Below are 17,625 nucleotides of genomic sequence, written 5' to 3'. Positions count from 1 at the left end.
TGCTGCTACTTGTCCCAGCCTCTATTTACTCTTCATACTGCAACCTACACAATAGAAACACAGTTGGAATTGAAGCCAACCTGCACACATAGAAACATCTTTGTCCAGCGCAAATCTAACTATAAGTTTTACCCTTCCTGACACAGAAACATATAAAGTAACCCCACTTAAATCTATGCCTTATTTCTAATATTTACCAAAACAAATATAAATCCCTTAAAATTATCTTTGTTTTCCTAACAAATAGTATATTATCGGATCATATTATAACAATGTGAAATAATATTCAACATAAGATTAGAGCTGAATTACTGTCCAAAATGTACTGACATGTATGATGATTGATAGCAATTTTAATATGCATTTTTTTCAGGTCATGAGACCAAAGCATTGCTTAACAATAATGGACCTCGGTACAAGCGGAGTAAATTGGAGAGGAGAATGAACACTTATGTTCTGTGCTGTGTAACCCTGATGGCAGTTATGTGTTTTATAGGAGCACTGGGTAAGATATGCAAGGGGAGCAACGTTCAACTTAATTGTTGTAACTGGAATGGTGCAAATGATAATGGTGTATTGGGACTGAAATAGGGAGCAATTGATGGGATTAACTAATTGCTGTTGTGAGTGTTGATGTTTACAGTGTTCTATGTCCTTGCTCACACCAACTGTCATTCACCTGTTATTTTTGTGCTCGCTGATCTATTTTGGCTTCCAGTGAAGTAACACCTTGATGTTAAAATTTTCAGCCCTGATAGGGCAGCACGGTAGCATAGTGGTTAGTACTGTGGCTTCACAGCACCAGGGTCCCAGGTTCGATTCCCTGCTGGGTCACTGTCTGTGCAGAGTCTGCACGTTCTCCCCGTGTGTGCGTGGGTTTCCTCCGGGTGCTCTGGTTTCCTCCCACAGTCCAAAGACGTGCAGGTTAGGTGCATTGGCCATGCTACATTGCCCTTAGTGACCAAAAAGGTTAGGAGGGGTTATTGGGTTAAGGGGATAGGGTTGAAGTGAGGGCTGAAGTGGGTCGGTGCAGACTCGATGTGCCGAATGGCCGCCTTCTGCACTGTATATTCTATCTTCTATGTTTTCAAATCCCTCCATGGCCTTGCCCTTCCTTACTTCTGTAAGAAGGCTTACAACACCAAGTTAAAGTTCAACATGTTTGTTTCAAACACTAGGGGCGAAATTCTCCCCCCCCCCACGACGGGTGGGAGAATAGGGGGAGGGCCTTCCCGACTTTTTTGACGCCCTCCCGCTATTCTCCCCCCCCCCCCCCCCCCCCCCCCCCCCCCCGCCGAAATCCCGACAAGAATCGCTGCCGCCGTTTTTTTACGGCCGGCAGCGATTCTCAGCTGTTAGAAGGGCCGAAGTCCCAGCCCTTTACGACCTTTTTACGAACGGCAAACACACCTGGTCCTGCCGTTCGTAAAAACGTCGTGACAAACTCGCAAAAAATAACCATGGCACCGATTGGCACGGCAGTACCACGGCCGTGCCAAGGGTGCCATGGGCCCACGATCGGTGGGCACCGATCGCGGGCAGCGGGCCCGATGCCCGCGCACTATTTGTCCTTCCGCCGCCCCGCAGTATCAATACGCGGGGCGGCTGAGGGGCAACCCGGCCCGCGCATGCGCGGGTTTCGCGCAAAAACGCGATGACGTCACCCGCGCATGCGCGGGTGGAGTCTTCCCACCTGCGCATGCGCGGCTGACGTCATATGACGCGTCAGCCGGCGCTAACTCCGGCAAGCGGGCTTAACGATTTTCGTTAAGCCCGACTTGTCGGAGCCTCCGACGTCGGGCTGCTAGCCCCGACGGGGGACCAGAATCGGTCCCCGGTCGGGAAGGGGCGCGCTGCCGTAAAACCCGCCCGGGTTTTACGCCAGCTTTACGATTTCTCCCGTTTTGGGAGAATTTCGCCCTAGCTTTTGGAGCACTGCTCCTTCCTCAGGTGAATGAAAAGGTATGTTCCAGAAACTTATATATAGACAAATTCAAAGATGCCAGACAATGCTTAGAATGTGAGCATTTGCAGGTAATTGAGTCTTTACAGATCCAGAGATAGTGGTAACCCCAGGTGCAGACGAGGAGGAGCGTAACAGACATCTACAGACGCTGAAAGATGCCCTCGTACGAATGGGATATGGCGCTCGACTCATCGATCGACAGTTCCAAAGCACCACAGCAAAAAACCGCAGTGACCTCCTCAGAAGACAGAAACGGGACACAACCGACAGAGTACCCTTCGTCGTCCAGTACTTTCCCGGAGCAGAGAAACTACAACATCTTCTTCGCAGCCTCCAACACGTCATCGATGAAGATGAACATCTTGCCAAGGTCATCCCCCACACCCCCACTACTTGCCTTCAAACAACCACGCAACCTCAAACAAATCATTGCTTGCAGCGAACTACTCGGCCTTCAGAACAGCGACCACGACACCACACAACCCGCCATAGCAATCTCTGCAAGATGTGCCAGATCATTGACATGGATACCACCATTACACATGAGAACACAACCCACAGGTACGTGGTACATACTTGTGCGACTTGGCCAACGTTGTCTACCTCATACGCTGCAGGAAAGGATGTCCCGAAGCGTGGTACATTGGCGAGACCATGCAGACGCTGCAACAATGAATCAACGGACATTGCACGACAATCACCAGGCAGGAATGTTCCCTTTCAGTCGGGGAACACTTCAGCAGTCAAGGACATTCAGCCTCTGACCTCCGGGTAATCGTTCTCCAAGGCGGCCTTTAGGACGCGCGACAACGCAGAATCGCCGAGCAGAAACTTATAGCCAAGTTCCGCACACATGAGTGCGGCCTTAACCGGGACCTGGGATTCATGAGGCATTACATTCATTCCCCACCATCTGGCCTGGGCTTGTGAAATCCTACCAACTGTCCTGGCTTGAGACAATTCACACCTCTTTAACCTGGGGTTACCCCTATCTCTGGATCTGTAAAGACTCAATTACCTGCAAATGCTTGCATTCTAAGCATTGTCTGGCATCTTTGAATTTGTCTATTTATATGTTTCTGGAACATATCTCTTCATTCACCTGAGGAAGGAGCAGTGCTCTGAAAGCTTGTGTTTGAAACAAACATGTTGGACTTTAACCTGGTGTTGTAAGACTTCTTACCGTGGTCACCCCAGTCCAACGCTGGCATCTCCACATCATGGCTCCCTTACTTCTGTAATCTGCTCCAGCTCCACAACCTTTTGCACATTCCTGATTTTTGTCTTTCCAAAATTGTGCGGCTTCCTTAAACTGTTTTGGTCTTAAATTTGGGAATGTCGCCCCGAACCTCTCTCGCTCTCCACCCCTTTTCCTTCCGTAGCATAGACAAACATCAGGTTCGAACCGGACAGTCTGGTTTTTAGCCGGGAATGTCCAAACATGATGTAATTGCGTGCTCGATCACATTGCTGAATACATGCTGGTGTTATCCTGTTTGTGATAACACCACCTGACAAACATCACAAATGCTTTTGGTGGCTTCGAGCACTTGCCATAATTCTTTTTATGACAGACACGATTCTCCCAAAAAATGACCTGCAATGATCCACACTTGGTCATTATTTTGGGGCTTGGGGAGTTTCTCATCAGTCTAGTCCTCAATATCAACCAGCCTTTCAGCGGCACCCCCATTTTAGGACCTCCTCCCTAAACTTTAAGACGCCTCAACATTCCAGAAAGTTTACCTCTGGCCAAAATTTTGATCATGTTCCCCATTATTTCTTTCTATGGCTGGGTGTGCCATTTTGTTTTATAATACCTCGGTGAAATGTTTTGGGATGTTTTATTCCATTAAAGGGAATTGGGTGTGATTTTACTACCCTGTTGTGCCCAGCGCGATCTCGGTGAGCCAGGTCCAACGCAGGATCAGGTTTGTACCAGGCGCAAAACTGCTCGCGAGTCACCCGATCTGCGGTGCTCTGCAATCTGGCTCATGCCCTGGCTGTTTGAATGAGGAAAGCCAGTGAGATGGATTGCAAAACTTGTAGAAATGAACTAGTTTCTTTGTTTCCAGCAAGGTAGATTATATTCACTTTTAAATAGCCCTGCGTTCACTTATGAAGGCAGACTCTTTAGTCCTTCTGAGGCAATCTCTCCGGATTGAGGATAACTTGCATCCACTCCAGTTCGATGGGCTATGAGGTGGCTGGTAAGTCCAAAGTGCAGTCTACAGATTCTACCATATGCAGGGCAGATGGTGCTCGAAGGATTGGCTAGGTAGGCTGATGGGAGGAAAACCATACTGCGATGAATAAAGTTTGCCAGTTAATCCAGGGCGATTCAAAAAACTTGTTGAACAGAACGAGTCGGGCAGTTTTTGATTCAGATCCTGAAAAATAGAGTTGAGTCTTTATTTAAAGGAATTGAAACCTGACACACCATTTCCAGTGTTGAGATGATTTATTGTGCTTCCCCTGACACTGGGCTCTGATACGAGGGTGAATGCACATCATTCACTGTTCTTATTCTGACACTAAAGGAATTTGATTTGAAGCAGAAAGATGAAAAAGCATCATATTGGCGGTGCAAAGGCACATTCGTCACTCCAATGATGCAACAGCACAGAAAATTTAAAGTGAAGCAGGTAAATGTTGACAGCATCTGCCATGACTTGTTTAGTTACATGTTTCAGAATGATCCTGCCAAACTGTATATATCTATTGATTTTGAGTATTTTATTTATTTTCTGCAAAAAAAACCTATACACTTATTTGTCAACATACCAATTTATTCAGAGATTTGTGTTATGCAACAGGATATTTTTGATATTTTACCCCAGGCCACAGTATTTGGGTTGGAGCCTTCGCTTCATGGACTCCATTTGAATATCCAGACAACACTGGCAATTTCATTTCAGCCACTGTGTCTGGACTTTACATGTTTCTGACGATGATGATACTCTTGCAGGTAAATCAGATCAATCACTGACTGTAATTTTGCCTGAAACTGTTTACATGCTTGACATGCTGTCCAGGGATGTTTGAACTCCGCAACTATGTTCAAACAAGCTGCTGTTGCTTTCTTAAGAGTCAAAGTATCCGCATATTTTGTTATGTTTATGATTGTTTCATAACTATTTGTAATGTGTCGATACAGCATCAAGAGGAATTGATAAGCTATGATATAAATTACTAGTGAATATAAAATCCAAGTTTATTTTTTGGGGGGCCACATCAATAAGTAGTGATTTATGGGTACATTATATATTGTATGACTTGAGCACCCTTGGCTTGAATACTCAAATATAATGCAGAGTTGGGGCCCTGGTTACACAGAATATACTATATACTGTTATGGGCCAGGGTTTAGAGAACCCCAAAGTGTATCATGGAGTTCACCTGACCCACAACTTTTAATAGACTGTGGGTATGGGGAGCACAAGGACCTACTTTACAGGTGTGATGCAAACAGAGAGCTAAAGTACATTTAAATTAAATTAAAACAATGTCTATTTATGAAACCATTTAACACTTTATAAACCCACAGTAAACATCTTAACAACTATCAACACCAATAATCCCACAGATACAATATTCTATAAGTAACCCTTAATCTTTCCTTGCAACATCCATAAGACAAAAGACCCTTTATAAAAAAAAGATCAGGTTTAAATTCTCTACTGAGAGCAGTTATCATTTTGAAATCATCCAAATGATCTGGAGACAGTCTTTAGATTGCAGAGTGATCCTTATACAGCTGCTTGCTTTTCCTGCAGCTATTCAGCTCTCAAAACGAAACGAAAACACCCTGTAGCTGCATACTCAAAAACAAAAGTGAAAGACAGACAGCCCAGCTCTATCCACACTCTGACATCACTGCAGCTATTCAATAAACACCCATTTCTTAAAGGTACATCCACTACAGCTCTTTAATAAACACCCAGTTCTTAAAGGTTCTCTCACATGACACCTCCCCCCCCAAGAAAAAAAATAAACCATCAACTTCAAGATGGTTTCATTTTTCATCTGTTCACTTTCCTTTAAGAAATATGCACAGTGAATATACATGTTATTTTAAACAAAACAAAACACGTAAACATTTAATAATAACATAGTCCATTTGAGTTCTTCTTCCTCCAACTGGAATCCCTGTTGGTTTACGGTCACTTTGGACGAGAAGGTCTCTGCACGATCCATCCATTTCTCTATGCCTCGGCATTTCTCTTTAAAATCAGATACTTAGTTCAATCTGATCACAGAGCCTTGTAATTCTCCAACGCAGGAGCATTGGTTATCACAGCTTTCAGGCCTTCAAATGCCTGTTGAAACTCCGCTGTTCACTGACATTTTCAACGTTTCTTCAGCAGGTCCATCAGTGGAGCAACCACACTGCTAAACTGTGGCACAAATTTCCAGTAGAATCTACTCATGCTCAGAAATCGCATTATTTCCCTTTGTGTCGAGGGTATTGGAAAATCCCCAATAACTGTTGTTTTCACATCCCATGGGACATTCGACCCTGTCTGACTGTATGGCCAAGGAAAATGACTTGGGCTTTTCCAAATTCAGTTTTGGTAGGTTTACCACCAAACCCACCTCCTGAAGTCGATTGAATAACTCCATCAGATGTTTTAAATGTTCTTTCCATGTCTGGCTGAAAATTACGAAATCATCGATGTATACCACACAATTGGGTAATCCTGAAACAACTTTGTTAGTTAACCGTTGAAATGTGGCGTGGGCGTTTTTCATGCCAAGTGGCATAACTTTGAATTGGTATATAACATCTGGAGTCACAAAAGCTTAAATCTCCTTCACCCTTTCGGATTAAGGTACCTGCCAGTAACCTTTTAAGTAAATCCAGTTTGGAAATAAAAGCTGATTGTCCCACTTTCTCAATGCAATCTCCAAATGTGAGATAGGATAAGAGTCCATTCGTGTAACTGCATTAACCTTTCTATAGTCCACACACAACAGTTGGGTACCGTCCGGGTTTGGTACCATTACTATGGGTGAGCTCCATTGGCTGCAACCCACTTCAATTATGCCTGTTTGTTAAGTTACTTTCAATTTCCTTGTTAACCTGTGCCAATTTTAAAGAGTTAAGTCGATATGGATGTTGTTTAATTGGAACAGCATTTCCCTCATCTACATCATGTATAGCCATTTTAGTACTTCCCAATTTATCTCCACATGTGACATCAATAAATCTTTCAGGTCAGTGAATTTTTCCTCTGGAAGGTAACTCAACAATTTATCACAATTTTTAAGAACACCCTTGTTTTCCAATTTAATTTAAGGTATGTCAAATTCAAAGTCATCTGGATTTGGTTTGTCACTTTGAGTTAGAATCCTTAAAACATCCTCCTTTTGCTCTCCATCCCTTTCAAAGTATCTTTTAAGCATATTCACATGACACACTTTGTGAGTTTTCCTTCTATCTAGTGTTTGTACAAGAAAATTCACCTCACTGAATTTCCTTTCAATCTGATAAGATCCACAAAACCTTACTTTTAAAGGTTCACCTACCATTGGTAACAATATTAAAAGTTTATCTCCACTGGCAAAACTACGAACTTTGGATTTCTTGTCTGCTACCCATTTCATCACATTTTGTGCAATTTTTAGATGCTGTCTAGCCAATTCACCTGCTCTATTTAGTCGTTCCCTAAAATTTGACACTTAATCCAATAATTTAAATTCTGATGTCTCAATCACCAATTTTTTCTCAATCAAATTAAGTGGTGCTCTTACCTCATGACCAAAAATTAGTTCAAAAGGACTGAATTTGGTTGACTCATTCGGTGCATCCCGATTGTGAGGTTATCCATTTTGGTAGGAATAACAGCAAACGGGATTATTATTTAAACGATAAAATATTAAAGCATGCCGCTGTGCAGAGAGACTTGGGTGTGCTAGTGCATGAATCACAGAAGGTTGGTTTACAGGTGCAACAGGTGATTAAAAAGGCAAATGGAATTTTGTCCTTCATTGCTAGAGGTATGGAGTTTAAGACTAGGGAGGTTATGTTTCAATTGTATAAGGTGTTAGTGAGGCCACACCTGGAGTATTGTGTTCAGTTTTGGTCTCCTTACTTGAGAAAGGAGGTACTGGCACTGGAGGGTGTGCAGAGGAGATTCACTAGGTTAATCCCAGAGCTGAAGGGGTTGGATTATGAGGAGAGGTTGAGTAGACTGGGACTGTACTCATTGGAATTTAGAAGGATGAGGGGGGATCTTATAGAAACATTTAAAATTATGAAGGAAATAGATAGGATAGATGCGGGCAGGTTGTTTCCACTGGCGGGTGAAAGCAGAACTAGGGGACCTAGCCTCAAAATAAGGGGAAGTAAATTTAGGACTGAGTTTAGGAGGAACTTCTTCACCCAAAGGGTTGTGAATCTCTGGAATTCCTTGCCCAGTGAAGCAGTTGAGGCGCCTTCATTACATGTTTTTAAGGTAAAAATAGATCGTTTTTTGAAGAATAAAGGGATTAAGGGTTATGGTGTTCGGGCCGGAAAGTGGAGCTGAGTCCACAAAAGATCAGCCATGATCTCACTGAATGACGGAGCAGGCTCGAGGAGCCAGATGGCCTACTCCTGCTCCTAGTTCTTATGTTCTTATCCCTAATTGCAAACAGTACGAATGGAATTCCGTTATCCCAATCCTCTGAGTAATCATGACAATAAGCCCTCAACATTGTCTTTAATGTCTGAGGCCACCTTTCTAATGCTCCCTGTGATTCTGGATGGTACGCAGTTGACATAAGTTGCTTTATTCCTGAGCTCTCCATAACTTCTTTGAATAACCTGGAGGTAAAATTTGATCCTTGATCCGATTGTATTTCTGTGGGTGGTCCACATCTAGTAAAGAATTCAAGTAACACCTCCACAATCTTTTTAGCTGTAATATTACGTGCTGGAATGGCCTCTGGAAACCTAGCAAACACATCCATTATCATCAAAAGATATTGATTCCCACGTTTCATTTCAGGAAGCGATCCTACGCAATCAATTAAAACCCTTGTAAACGGTTCCTCAAATGCTGCAATGGATATTAATGGATAAGGGGCTGGTTTAGCACAGGGTTAAATAGCTGGCTTTTAAAGTGACCAGGGCACGCCAGCAGCGTGGGTTCAATTCCTATTCCAGCCTCCCCGAACAGGTGCCAGAATGTGACGACTTGGTGCTTTTCACAGTAACTCCATTTGAAGCCTACTTGTGACAATAAGCGATTTTCATTTCATTTCATTTTCATATTAAGGGCATTTGTTTTATCACTGCTTAAGGTTTCCCTATCACTTGACATGTATGACATGATCGGCAGAATTTAACTACATCTGTATGTAGTCCAGACCAATAAAAATGATTTTCGATTTTAGCTTGAGTTTTCCTTACTCCCAAATGACCTCCGACTGGTACCTCATTTCTATACCCTACCGGCAATACCACTTGATGAACTTCTGCCCACTTTTCATCCGCCCGCATATGTAAAGGTCTCCATTTTCACATCAGGACATCACTTTTATGGTAATAAAGCCCCGGTAAACACTCAGATTCCTCTTCCGTGTATACTTTCTTATACATCCGTTTTATTTCTATATCTTACCGTTGTAACTCCGCCAATTTTCCTGAACTAAAAATATCCGCTTCATCCTCCACTTTTTCTTGTTCTTTTCCAACCATCTGATCAAAAATCTTTTCTGATAATTGTACTTCAACTTTATCTTCACTCTTTGATTTCTCCTCTTGTCTTAACATGTGACTTTATGACTTTGTTACTACACAATCCGGAAAAATCCCAGGATATTCGTCCTTCAACACTTCAGTTGTCTGATTTTCCACTGGCTTATCAACCACAGTAGGCATCACTCCCACCTGCGATCCAGCTATATCATTACCCAAGATAAACTGTATTCCTGGACAAGATAGTTTCTGTATTACTCCTACTACCACTTCACCACTCTTCACTGGACTTTCCAACCTTACCTTATATAATGGAGCACTACTCTTCACACCCTGAATTCCACATATTACTATTTTTTCTGGCAATAGTCTTCCCAAACTACATAACTCCTCATCTCTTACCATTAAAGATTGACTAGCTCCTTTATCTCTAAAAATTGTGACTCCTTTACCTGCTCCTTCTGGTACACATGAGTAAATTTTACCCACACAAGTGAAATGAAATGAAAATCGCTTATTGTCATAAGTAGGCTTCAATGAAGTTAACGTGAAAAGCCCCAAGTCGCCACATTCTTCCACCTGTTCGGGGAGGCTGGTACGGGAATTGAACCATGCTATTGGCCTGCCTTGGTCTGCTTTAAAGGCCAGCTATTTAGCCGTAAATTCTCTAAAGAGATCTGGCACCTCCTTATCAAACACCTCTTGATCAGGCTGTACAATCTTTTGCACCTCCTTCACTTCACTTGGGCTTTCCTTTACCACGTTAACATACCCCACTGTCTTATCCTGTTTTACCACATCAGCCTTCCCAGTGCTTTTCTTCAACCACCAAAACTGTGGTTTTACATGTCCTTGTTCATTACAGTGAAAACATTTGAAACTTGTCATTTCTTTTCCATCCTCCTGGATTTCTTTTTTTAATCTGAGGTACATTCTCCTTATTATCTCCCATCAGATCACCTTTACCGTTACCACTTGAATATTTCTCATGCCCCCAGTTTCTATCCCTCACCGGCTGAAACTGATGTCAGAAACCAAGCTTTGATTTATGAACTAATTCATAATCATCTGCCATTTCTGCTGCAAATCTCACAGTTTTAACCCTCTGTTCTTCCACATGAGTTCTCACTACAACAGGAATTGAATTTTTTAAACTCCTCCAAAAGTATAATTTCAGCACGGTGGCCTAGTGGTTAGCACAGCTGCCTCACGGCGCTGAGGTCCCAGGTTCGATACCGGCTCTGGGTCACTATCCGTGTGGAGTTTGCACATTCTCCCCGTGTCTGCGTGGGTTTCGCCCCCACAACCCAAAAATGTGCAGAGTAGGTGGATTGGCCACGCTAAATTGCCCCTTAATTGGAAAAAATAATTGGGTAATCTAAATTTATATTTAAAAAGGTATAGTTTCTCTGAGAGCTTCATACTTTTGGTCTATTTTCAAATCCCTTATCCACCTATCAAAATTACTCTGTTTGAGCCTTTCAAACTCCATGTATGTTTGACCAGGTTCTTTCCTTAAATTTCTCAACCTTTGTCTGTAAGCTTCAGGCACTAGTCCATATGCACCTAAGATGGATTTTTTCTCCTCCTCATACATCCCAGATACCTCCTCTGCGTCTGTTCGTGCCTCTGCTTTCATTGAGTTGTAGTCATTTCGAACTTCCATATCAAAGCTTTTAACTGAGGCTAACGATTGTGCTGCATTCAATAAATTTATACCAATTTTGCAGAGATTTACTGTCAGCATTAATTCTTAGAAGTAAATGGTTCCACAAAAGAGTCAGAACAACAATATCATATTTTTGATATGTCTCTGCTGAGGATTTTGCTTCAGTTTTCCCACATGGGTTTTTCTGAATTTCATCCAGCTATGTCTGATAATATTTCCTTTATATCAGGAAAGTTCATTTTCAAAGCCAAAACTGCATCAGCACAAGCAGACCGTCTGGTGTCCCAAATTCTTTTGTCAAATGTTTTTCATTTGCTTGCATGACTGCAACATATTCTACCAATGTGTGGAAACTGAAAAAAAAAGGCATAAACATTTTGAACAAAGTGGAAAAAAAAATGTACAGCTTCCTAACAGGATTCAGCTGCAGCGTTGCAGATTAAATTCAAGGAGTGTCTGGAACATGGGATGAATAATGCACAGGGGCTGGCATTGTTCAGTATTGCTTGTAGACTTCAATATTTTCTGCCATATTTGTGGCATGATGGAAGCTCTTCCCACGGCAATTTTTGATGACCAAACGTTAATTTGCAATGATTTCTAAAACTGTTGTCTCCAGACACTCGGAGTAATAGAATCAAAGAATTCTTACAGTGTAAAAGGAGGCCATTCGACGCATTGAGTCTGCACCGACCCTCTGAAAAAGTACCTCACCTGGGCCCACTCCCCCATCCTATCTGCATAACTCCACCTAACCTTTGGTCATGAAGGGGCAATTTAACATGACCAATCCACCTAACCTGCACACCTTTGGACTGTGGGAGGAAACCGGAGCACCCAGAGCAAACCCAAGTAGACACGGGAAGAACATACAGTGTCCACATAGAGAGTCATCCGAGGTCAGAATTGAACTCGAGCATCTGGTGCTGTGAGGCAGCAGTGCAAACCTTTGTGCCACCGCGCCACCCACTGTGGAATTTTAGCTGGACAAAACAAAGAAATTGCTCTCCAACTTCAACATCACTGGTCACATATCTGAAAATTGATGTTAATTGGCCCACATGACTCACATCTTGTGTTGAATCAACTATTATGGAGTAGTATTTGGTATCTTTTACTTCATGTGTGAATTGGTGTCTGAGCTGCTCTTCCATTATAGTGATGATGTCATTGCGGATTTGGTGCTTTAGAAAGTTTGTCCTCCCTGAGCCACACTATTGATATCTTCTCAAATGCTCTTAGAGAAGCTCATCAAATTCACTGAGATACTCAGTGGAAGCTTAAAATTTACCTCCTTGATTTGACAATGATGACTCAACATGTCCTCTTAGACATAGCCGCAAAAGAAGCCAGCAGTTTGACTGAGGTAACAACATGCCTCAGCACTTTCCTCCAATAAGAACATTCCTTTTCAAACTGAGCTGATAACGCAAAATCAATTCATCCAGATAATTTACATCCTTGAATGAATATACAAGTTGCCTTAATACGTGCTTTGGAAGGTTTATGATCAGCACTATCTTGTTGTTCCGGTGTCATTTCCGAATCCACTTCTTGTTTAACTTTTCCAAGCGATGTGGTATCTCTGGAAATCGGTCCTCAGATAATTCACCCATGATAGTGAATACGCATTGTTCAATACTTCAAACTTTTTAAAGTAAAATGATACACTGTCTTTTTGCCCAGCTTCGTTCTCTACCCTCGCCTTCAATTTTATGCATTTTTGCCTGCCAGATTGATTGTGTCATGTCATGTTGCTAAAAAGCCTAATCTTGATTTTCAGCAGTTCATAAAATGTCTAAGAGAGCTTGTGTTTGCACAGTTAATTCCACATTTTTATTAGGGTCAACAAAAATTGGATTAATCTTTTCAATATGAAATTATGATTCTGATCATGGATTTCCAACCACACTCACTCTACTCTCCACCTTCCCATTTCCCCCTCTCAAACTTACAAACTCTTCCTCCCCATGGACTCCGCGCACCCATCATGCAACCAGGCCCCCACATACTCTGAGTTCCTGCAAGTCTGCAACCTGACCACTTCACAAACTCTCCCTTCTCCCATACCCACAAGCCTTTCACCCTCATTCCCTCACAGTCTCCCCCATCCCTCAAACACTCCCAATTGCACAAACCTGTTCCTGGCCTGAAGGCGTCCCTTCTGCTGCCAGTGCAAACCTAGTGCTCGGCTCTCCGTGGCTTTTTGCGGCAGTGTCGCGCATCTGTTGCTGGAGGGGGGGGGGGGGGAGGGTGGAGGGGGGGGGCACCACTCTGCCGGCGTAAACCTCAGCAGCTTCCCTCATCATGGCCAAGTACATCCATCCTTTGGTCAGGGCCCTGTGTCCAGGCATGGTGGGCGCGATTCTCCCAGACAGGGAGAAATCGTAAGGCTGGCGTCAAATCCGGGTGGGTTTGACGCCAGCCCCCCCCTCCCCGACCGGGAACCGATTCTGGTCCCCGGTCGGGGCTAGTATGCCGCGGCCGTGAACTCCGGCATCACGGGCTTACCGAATTTCGTTAAGCCCGCTTGCCAGAGTTTGCGCCGGCTGACGCGTCACATGACGTCAGCCGCGCATGCGCGGATTGGAAGACTCCAACCAGCGCTTGCGCGGATGACATCATCGCGCATTTGCGCGAAACCCACGCATGCGCTGGCCGGGATGCCCCTCAGCCGCCCCGCGAAGTGATACAGCGGGGCGGCGGAAGGACAAAGAGTGCGCGGGAATTGGACCCGCTGCCCGCGATCGGTGCCCACCGATCGCAGGCCCATGGCACCCTTGGCACGGCCGTGGTACTGCCGTGCCAATCGGTGCCATGGTTTTCAAAATCGGGACTTTACGGCTGTTTTTACGAACGGCCAGAGCAGGCGTGTTTGCCGTTCGTAAAAACGGCCATAAAGGGCTTGGAACTCGGCCCATCGGCCAGCTGAGAATCGCTGCTGGCCGTAAAAAAAACGGCGGCAGCGATTCGTATCGGGAGTCAGGCGTGGGGGGGGGGGGGGGAGAATAGCAGGAGGGCGTCGGACTAGCGTGGCCGTAAAAATTTACAAACCCCGCTATTCTCCGCATCGTCGTGAGTGCGGAGAATTGCGCCCTGTGTGTTTCATTATAAATCCATCTCTGGCCCCACCCAAGCAGCCTGACAATGCTGGATGTTACTAGTTTGCATAGTAACCGACAGCTCTTTTGTTGAACTTGCACTTTTCACGACTGAATGGCATTGCTAAAAGTAAGAGGCTGAATTCAAATTCCGGAGACATCCTCTGTTGCTTGTCAGACCAGCAATTTACTGTTGCAGTACAAATGCATTCATTATGAATATATTATGAACAAATGATTTACAATACATTGTGTAGTGAGTAATTAAAACCAGTGTGATAAACTGTCAGGTGCATGCCTCTGTGGAAAACATGGAGCAGAGAGTTAGTCATGTGTTTGCGGGCGTGCACAGAACCTACAGCTAACATTTCACAACAAGGAAGGTGAAGTAATCATCTCAGGGCCTTGGTTTTCTTCTCCAACCTAGAACCCGAAGCTTGCAAGGCCCCAGATTAGTTCTAGAACAATAGTGCACTGAATATTAAACAAAAACAGAAAATGCTTGGAAAAGCTTAGCAGGCCTGGCCACATGAGAAACAGAGTTTTGAGTCCAGATGACTCTGAAGAAGAGATGCTGCCAGGCCTACTGAGCTTTTCCAGCATTTTCTCTTTTGTTATTTCAGATTTCCAGCATCCGCAGCATTTTGTTTTCATGATAATATTTAATGTGGATTAGGTGCAGGTTATCAGGCTGTAACTTCAACTGTGAAGTCAGGAAGTCCAATGGGGTAGAAGGTCACCTAAAATACAAGATAAATAGGGTTATCCGCATGGGAATATTTAGTCAAATTTATGTCAAATCTATGTGGATATTCTGGTCTCAGTTATTTTTGCTTCTGTTGGCAGGTCTTTATCCCTATTTCTTTATACGTTTCCATTGAGTTCGTAAGGTTGGGTCAGATATTCTTCATAAACAACGATGTTGAAATGTACAATGAAAGTTCCGACAACCGTCTGCAGTGCCGAACACTGAATATCACCGAGGACCTCGGTCAGATCCAGTATATCTTCTCTGATAAGACGGGAACCCTCACTGAAAACAAAATGGTCTTCCGTCGCTGCACCATCATGGGCACAGAATTCCGACATGACGAAAATAGTGAGGATTACACCCATATGATTATCAACATAATCAATGAACTAGAACAGAGCTTAAAAGTACTTGTTTTTAAAATATAAACTTTGTTCCCCAGGAGATTAAATGGGTCGCAAATTGTTCAAGATCGGGTAGATTGCACACAATTTGCTCATTCAATTTGAGGAGTTCAGCTAACTATTTAATTGCAGAGCCATAATGTTTTTAGGTTCTTAACAATAGTGCAATATCTGGAATAATTTGGAGATAAATTTGCTGATCCTTTTCCCCTCATCCAAATTCTGACACATTGATTTACTCATTACTTCATGAGTGTAGTATATTTGAGTTCATGCTTCAAGTCAGCATTGTGATGCATCCAAGGGGAATTGCCAATTCAGTCTCAATGTTGAGCACATTGTGAGAAATCTGTGCTGTTTACCAAAGTCAACAAGAATAGGGTTTAATGTGACCCAAGTTGAGTTCACTTCAGGCAGTATATCGAATTGGAAAGAGAAGTTTTCATCCCATCCACCTGGATAGATACGTTTCAATGTGTTAATTTGTGACTCCCCTCATCCCATAACTCTAATGTTTAAGCAGAGTGAATAGACTAGAGGTCAACTATTGTGATTTTTAAAAATATGTATTTTCCTGCTCTATTTTCATTTAGCAAAGCGATTATCTACACAGAGAGAGTTGGACTCGTATGATAAAGATGGGCCACTTTTGAAGAGCACAGGCCCCGTAATCAACTTCCAGAGTAGCACATCCTACCGACGGCAAAAGAAGATAAGATCTGTGCAGCGATCGCAAAGCATCTCTTCCCAGCAGCAGTTCACCAGTTTCAAAAACTGTAAGAAGTCTGCGATGGATTGTGGTAGCTTCTCCTCCCAGAGAGTGGCATTCAGCAGCCCACTTGTAAGTAAAGGATCTGTATTTGCTTTGATCGGAGCAAATTCCCCATGTGCTTCCATCCTGGGTATGTTTTGTAGTTTAAGACCGGTGAGTAATAATATTTCAGATTAAAATCATAATAAATTTTTCAGTGAGATCCAGGATCCAGACATCAGTATGGGTGTTTCAAGGGATCTCAATGCTCCTGGATTAGGAAGGAGAAAATTGTCATGGTTTCGGTACTTTATTGTTATCCAATTATTCTTGCTGAATTTGCATATGCATCGATGTGAAATAAGAACAGAATCTGATTTTTGTGTGACAACCCAATTGGTCCATTGGCTACTTGGCATTTATAAGACTTGCACATGAAAGACTAGAAAGTAACCAATGCTGATGAGATTATTTACTTGCAAGCAGTCAATGTCTTCTAGAATGGAGAGTGGTAAAATTGATTTTCTAAACAAAGTTGCAAACGTCTAAATTTCCACTAATTTACAGAAGGTTGCCCCACAGCAATTCTGTGATGTGAAGCCACAGTTTAGATTCTTCAAATGTTATCATCATAGTTATCACAGAATTTAGAGTACAGAAGGAGGCTATTTGGCCCATCGAGTCGGCACCAGCCCTTGGAAAGAGCACCCAACTGAAGCCCACGCCTCCACCCTATCCGTGTAACCCAGTCACCCGACCTAACCTTTTTGGACACTAAGGGCAATTTATCATGGCCAATCCACCTAACCTGCACACCTTTGGGCTGTGGGAGGAAACCAATGCACCCGGAGGAAACCCACACATGTTATCTTGTCCTGTCTGAATTGACATAGACTAGAATCATAGAAATCATAAAATCCCTACAGTGCCGAAAGCGGCCATTCAGCCCATTGAGTCTGCACTGACCCTTGCTCCAATCGACACCCTACCGAGGTCCAAACCCCGTCCCTATCCCCATAACCTCACCTAACGTTTGGGCAATATTAGCATGGCCAATTCACCTAACCTGCACATCTTTGGACTGTGGGAGGAAACCGGACCACCCGGAAGAAACCCATGCAGACAAGGGCAGAACATGCAGACTCTGCACAGTCACCCAAGATCCAATTGGGAAAACATGGGGCCTCACGGTAGCATGGTGGTTAGCATCAATGCTTCACAGCTCCAGGGTCCCAGGTTCGATTCCCGGCTGGGTCACTGTCTGTGTGGAGTCTGCACGTCCTCCCCGTGTGTGCGTGG

At 43.5% G+C, this 17,625-nt stretch overlaps 1 protein-coding gene across 3 annotated transcripts in view; it reads left to right on the top strand.

The window, feature by feature from the left end:
• atp10b (ATPase phospholipid transporting 10B) overlaps positions 1–17,625 on the top strand; it is a 428,434-nt gene that overhangs the window by 300,657 nt on the left and 110,152 nt on the right. For all 3 annotated transcript variants that reach the window (XM_038795980.1, XM_038795982.1, XM_038795981.1), the window contains 4 exons: positions 374–505; positions 4,807–4,934; positions 15,267–15,519; positions 16,169–16,416. In XM_038795980.1, the coding sequence (XP_038651908.1) occupies positions 374–505; positions 4,807–4,934; positions 15,267–15,519; positions 16,169–16,416 (761 nt within the window). The remainder of the gene's footprint in view (positions 1–373; positions 506–4,806; positions 4,935–15,266; positions 15,520–16,168; positions 16,417–17,625) is intronic.

Source organism: Scyliorhinus canicula, chromosome 4, assembly GCF_902713615.1.
Source record: "Scyliorhinus canicula chromosome 4, sScyCan1.1, whole genome shotgun sequence".
Classification (NCBI taxonomy): domain Eukaryota; kingdom Metazoa; phylum Chordata; class Chondrichthyes; order Carcharhiniformes; family Scyliorhinidae; genus Scyliorhinus; species Scyliorhinus canicula.
The sequence above is the reverse complement of the archived record's forward strand: the minus strand, read 5'-3'. Positions and strand labels throughout refer to the sequence as shown.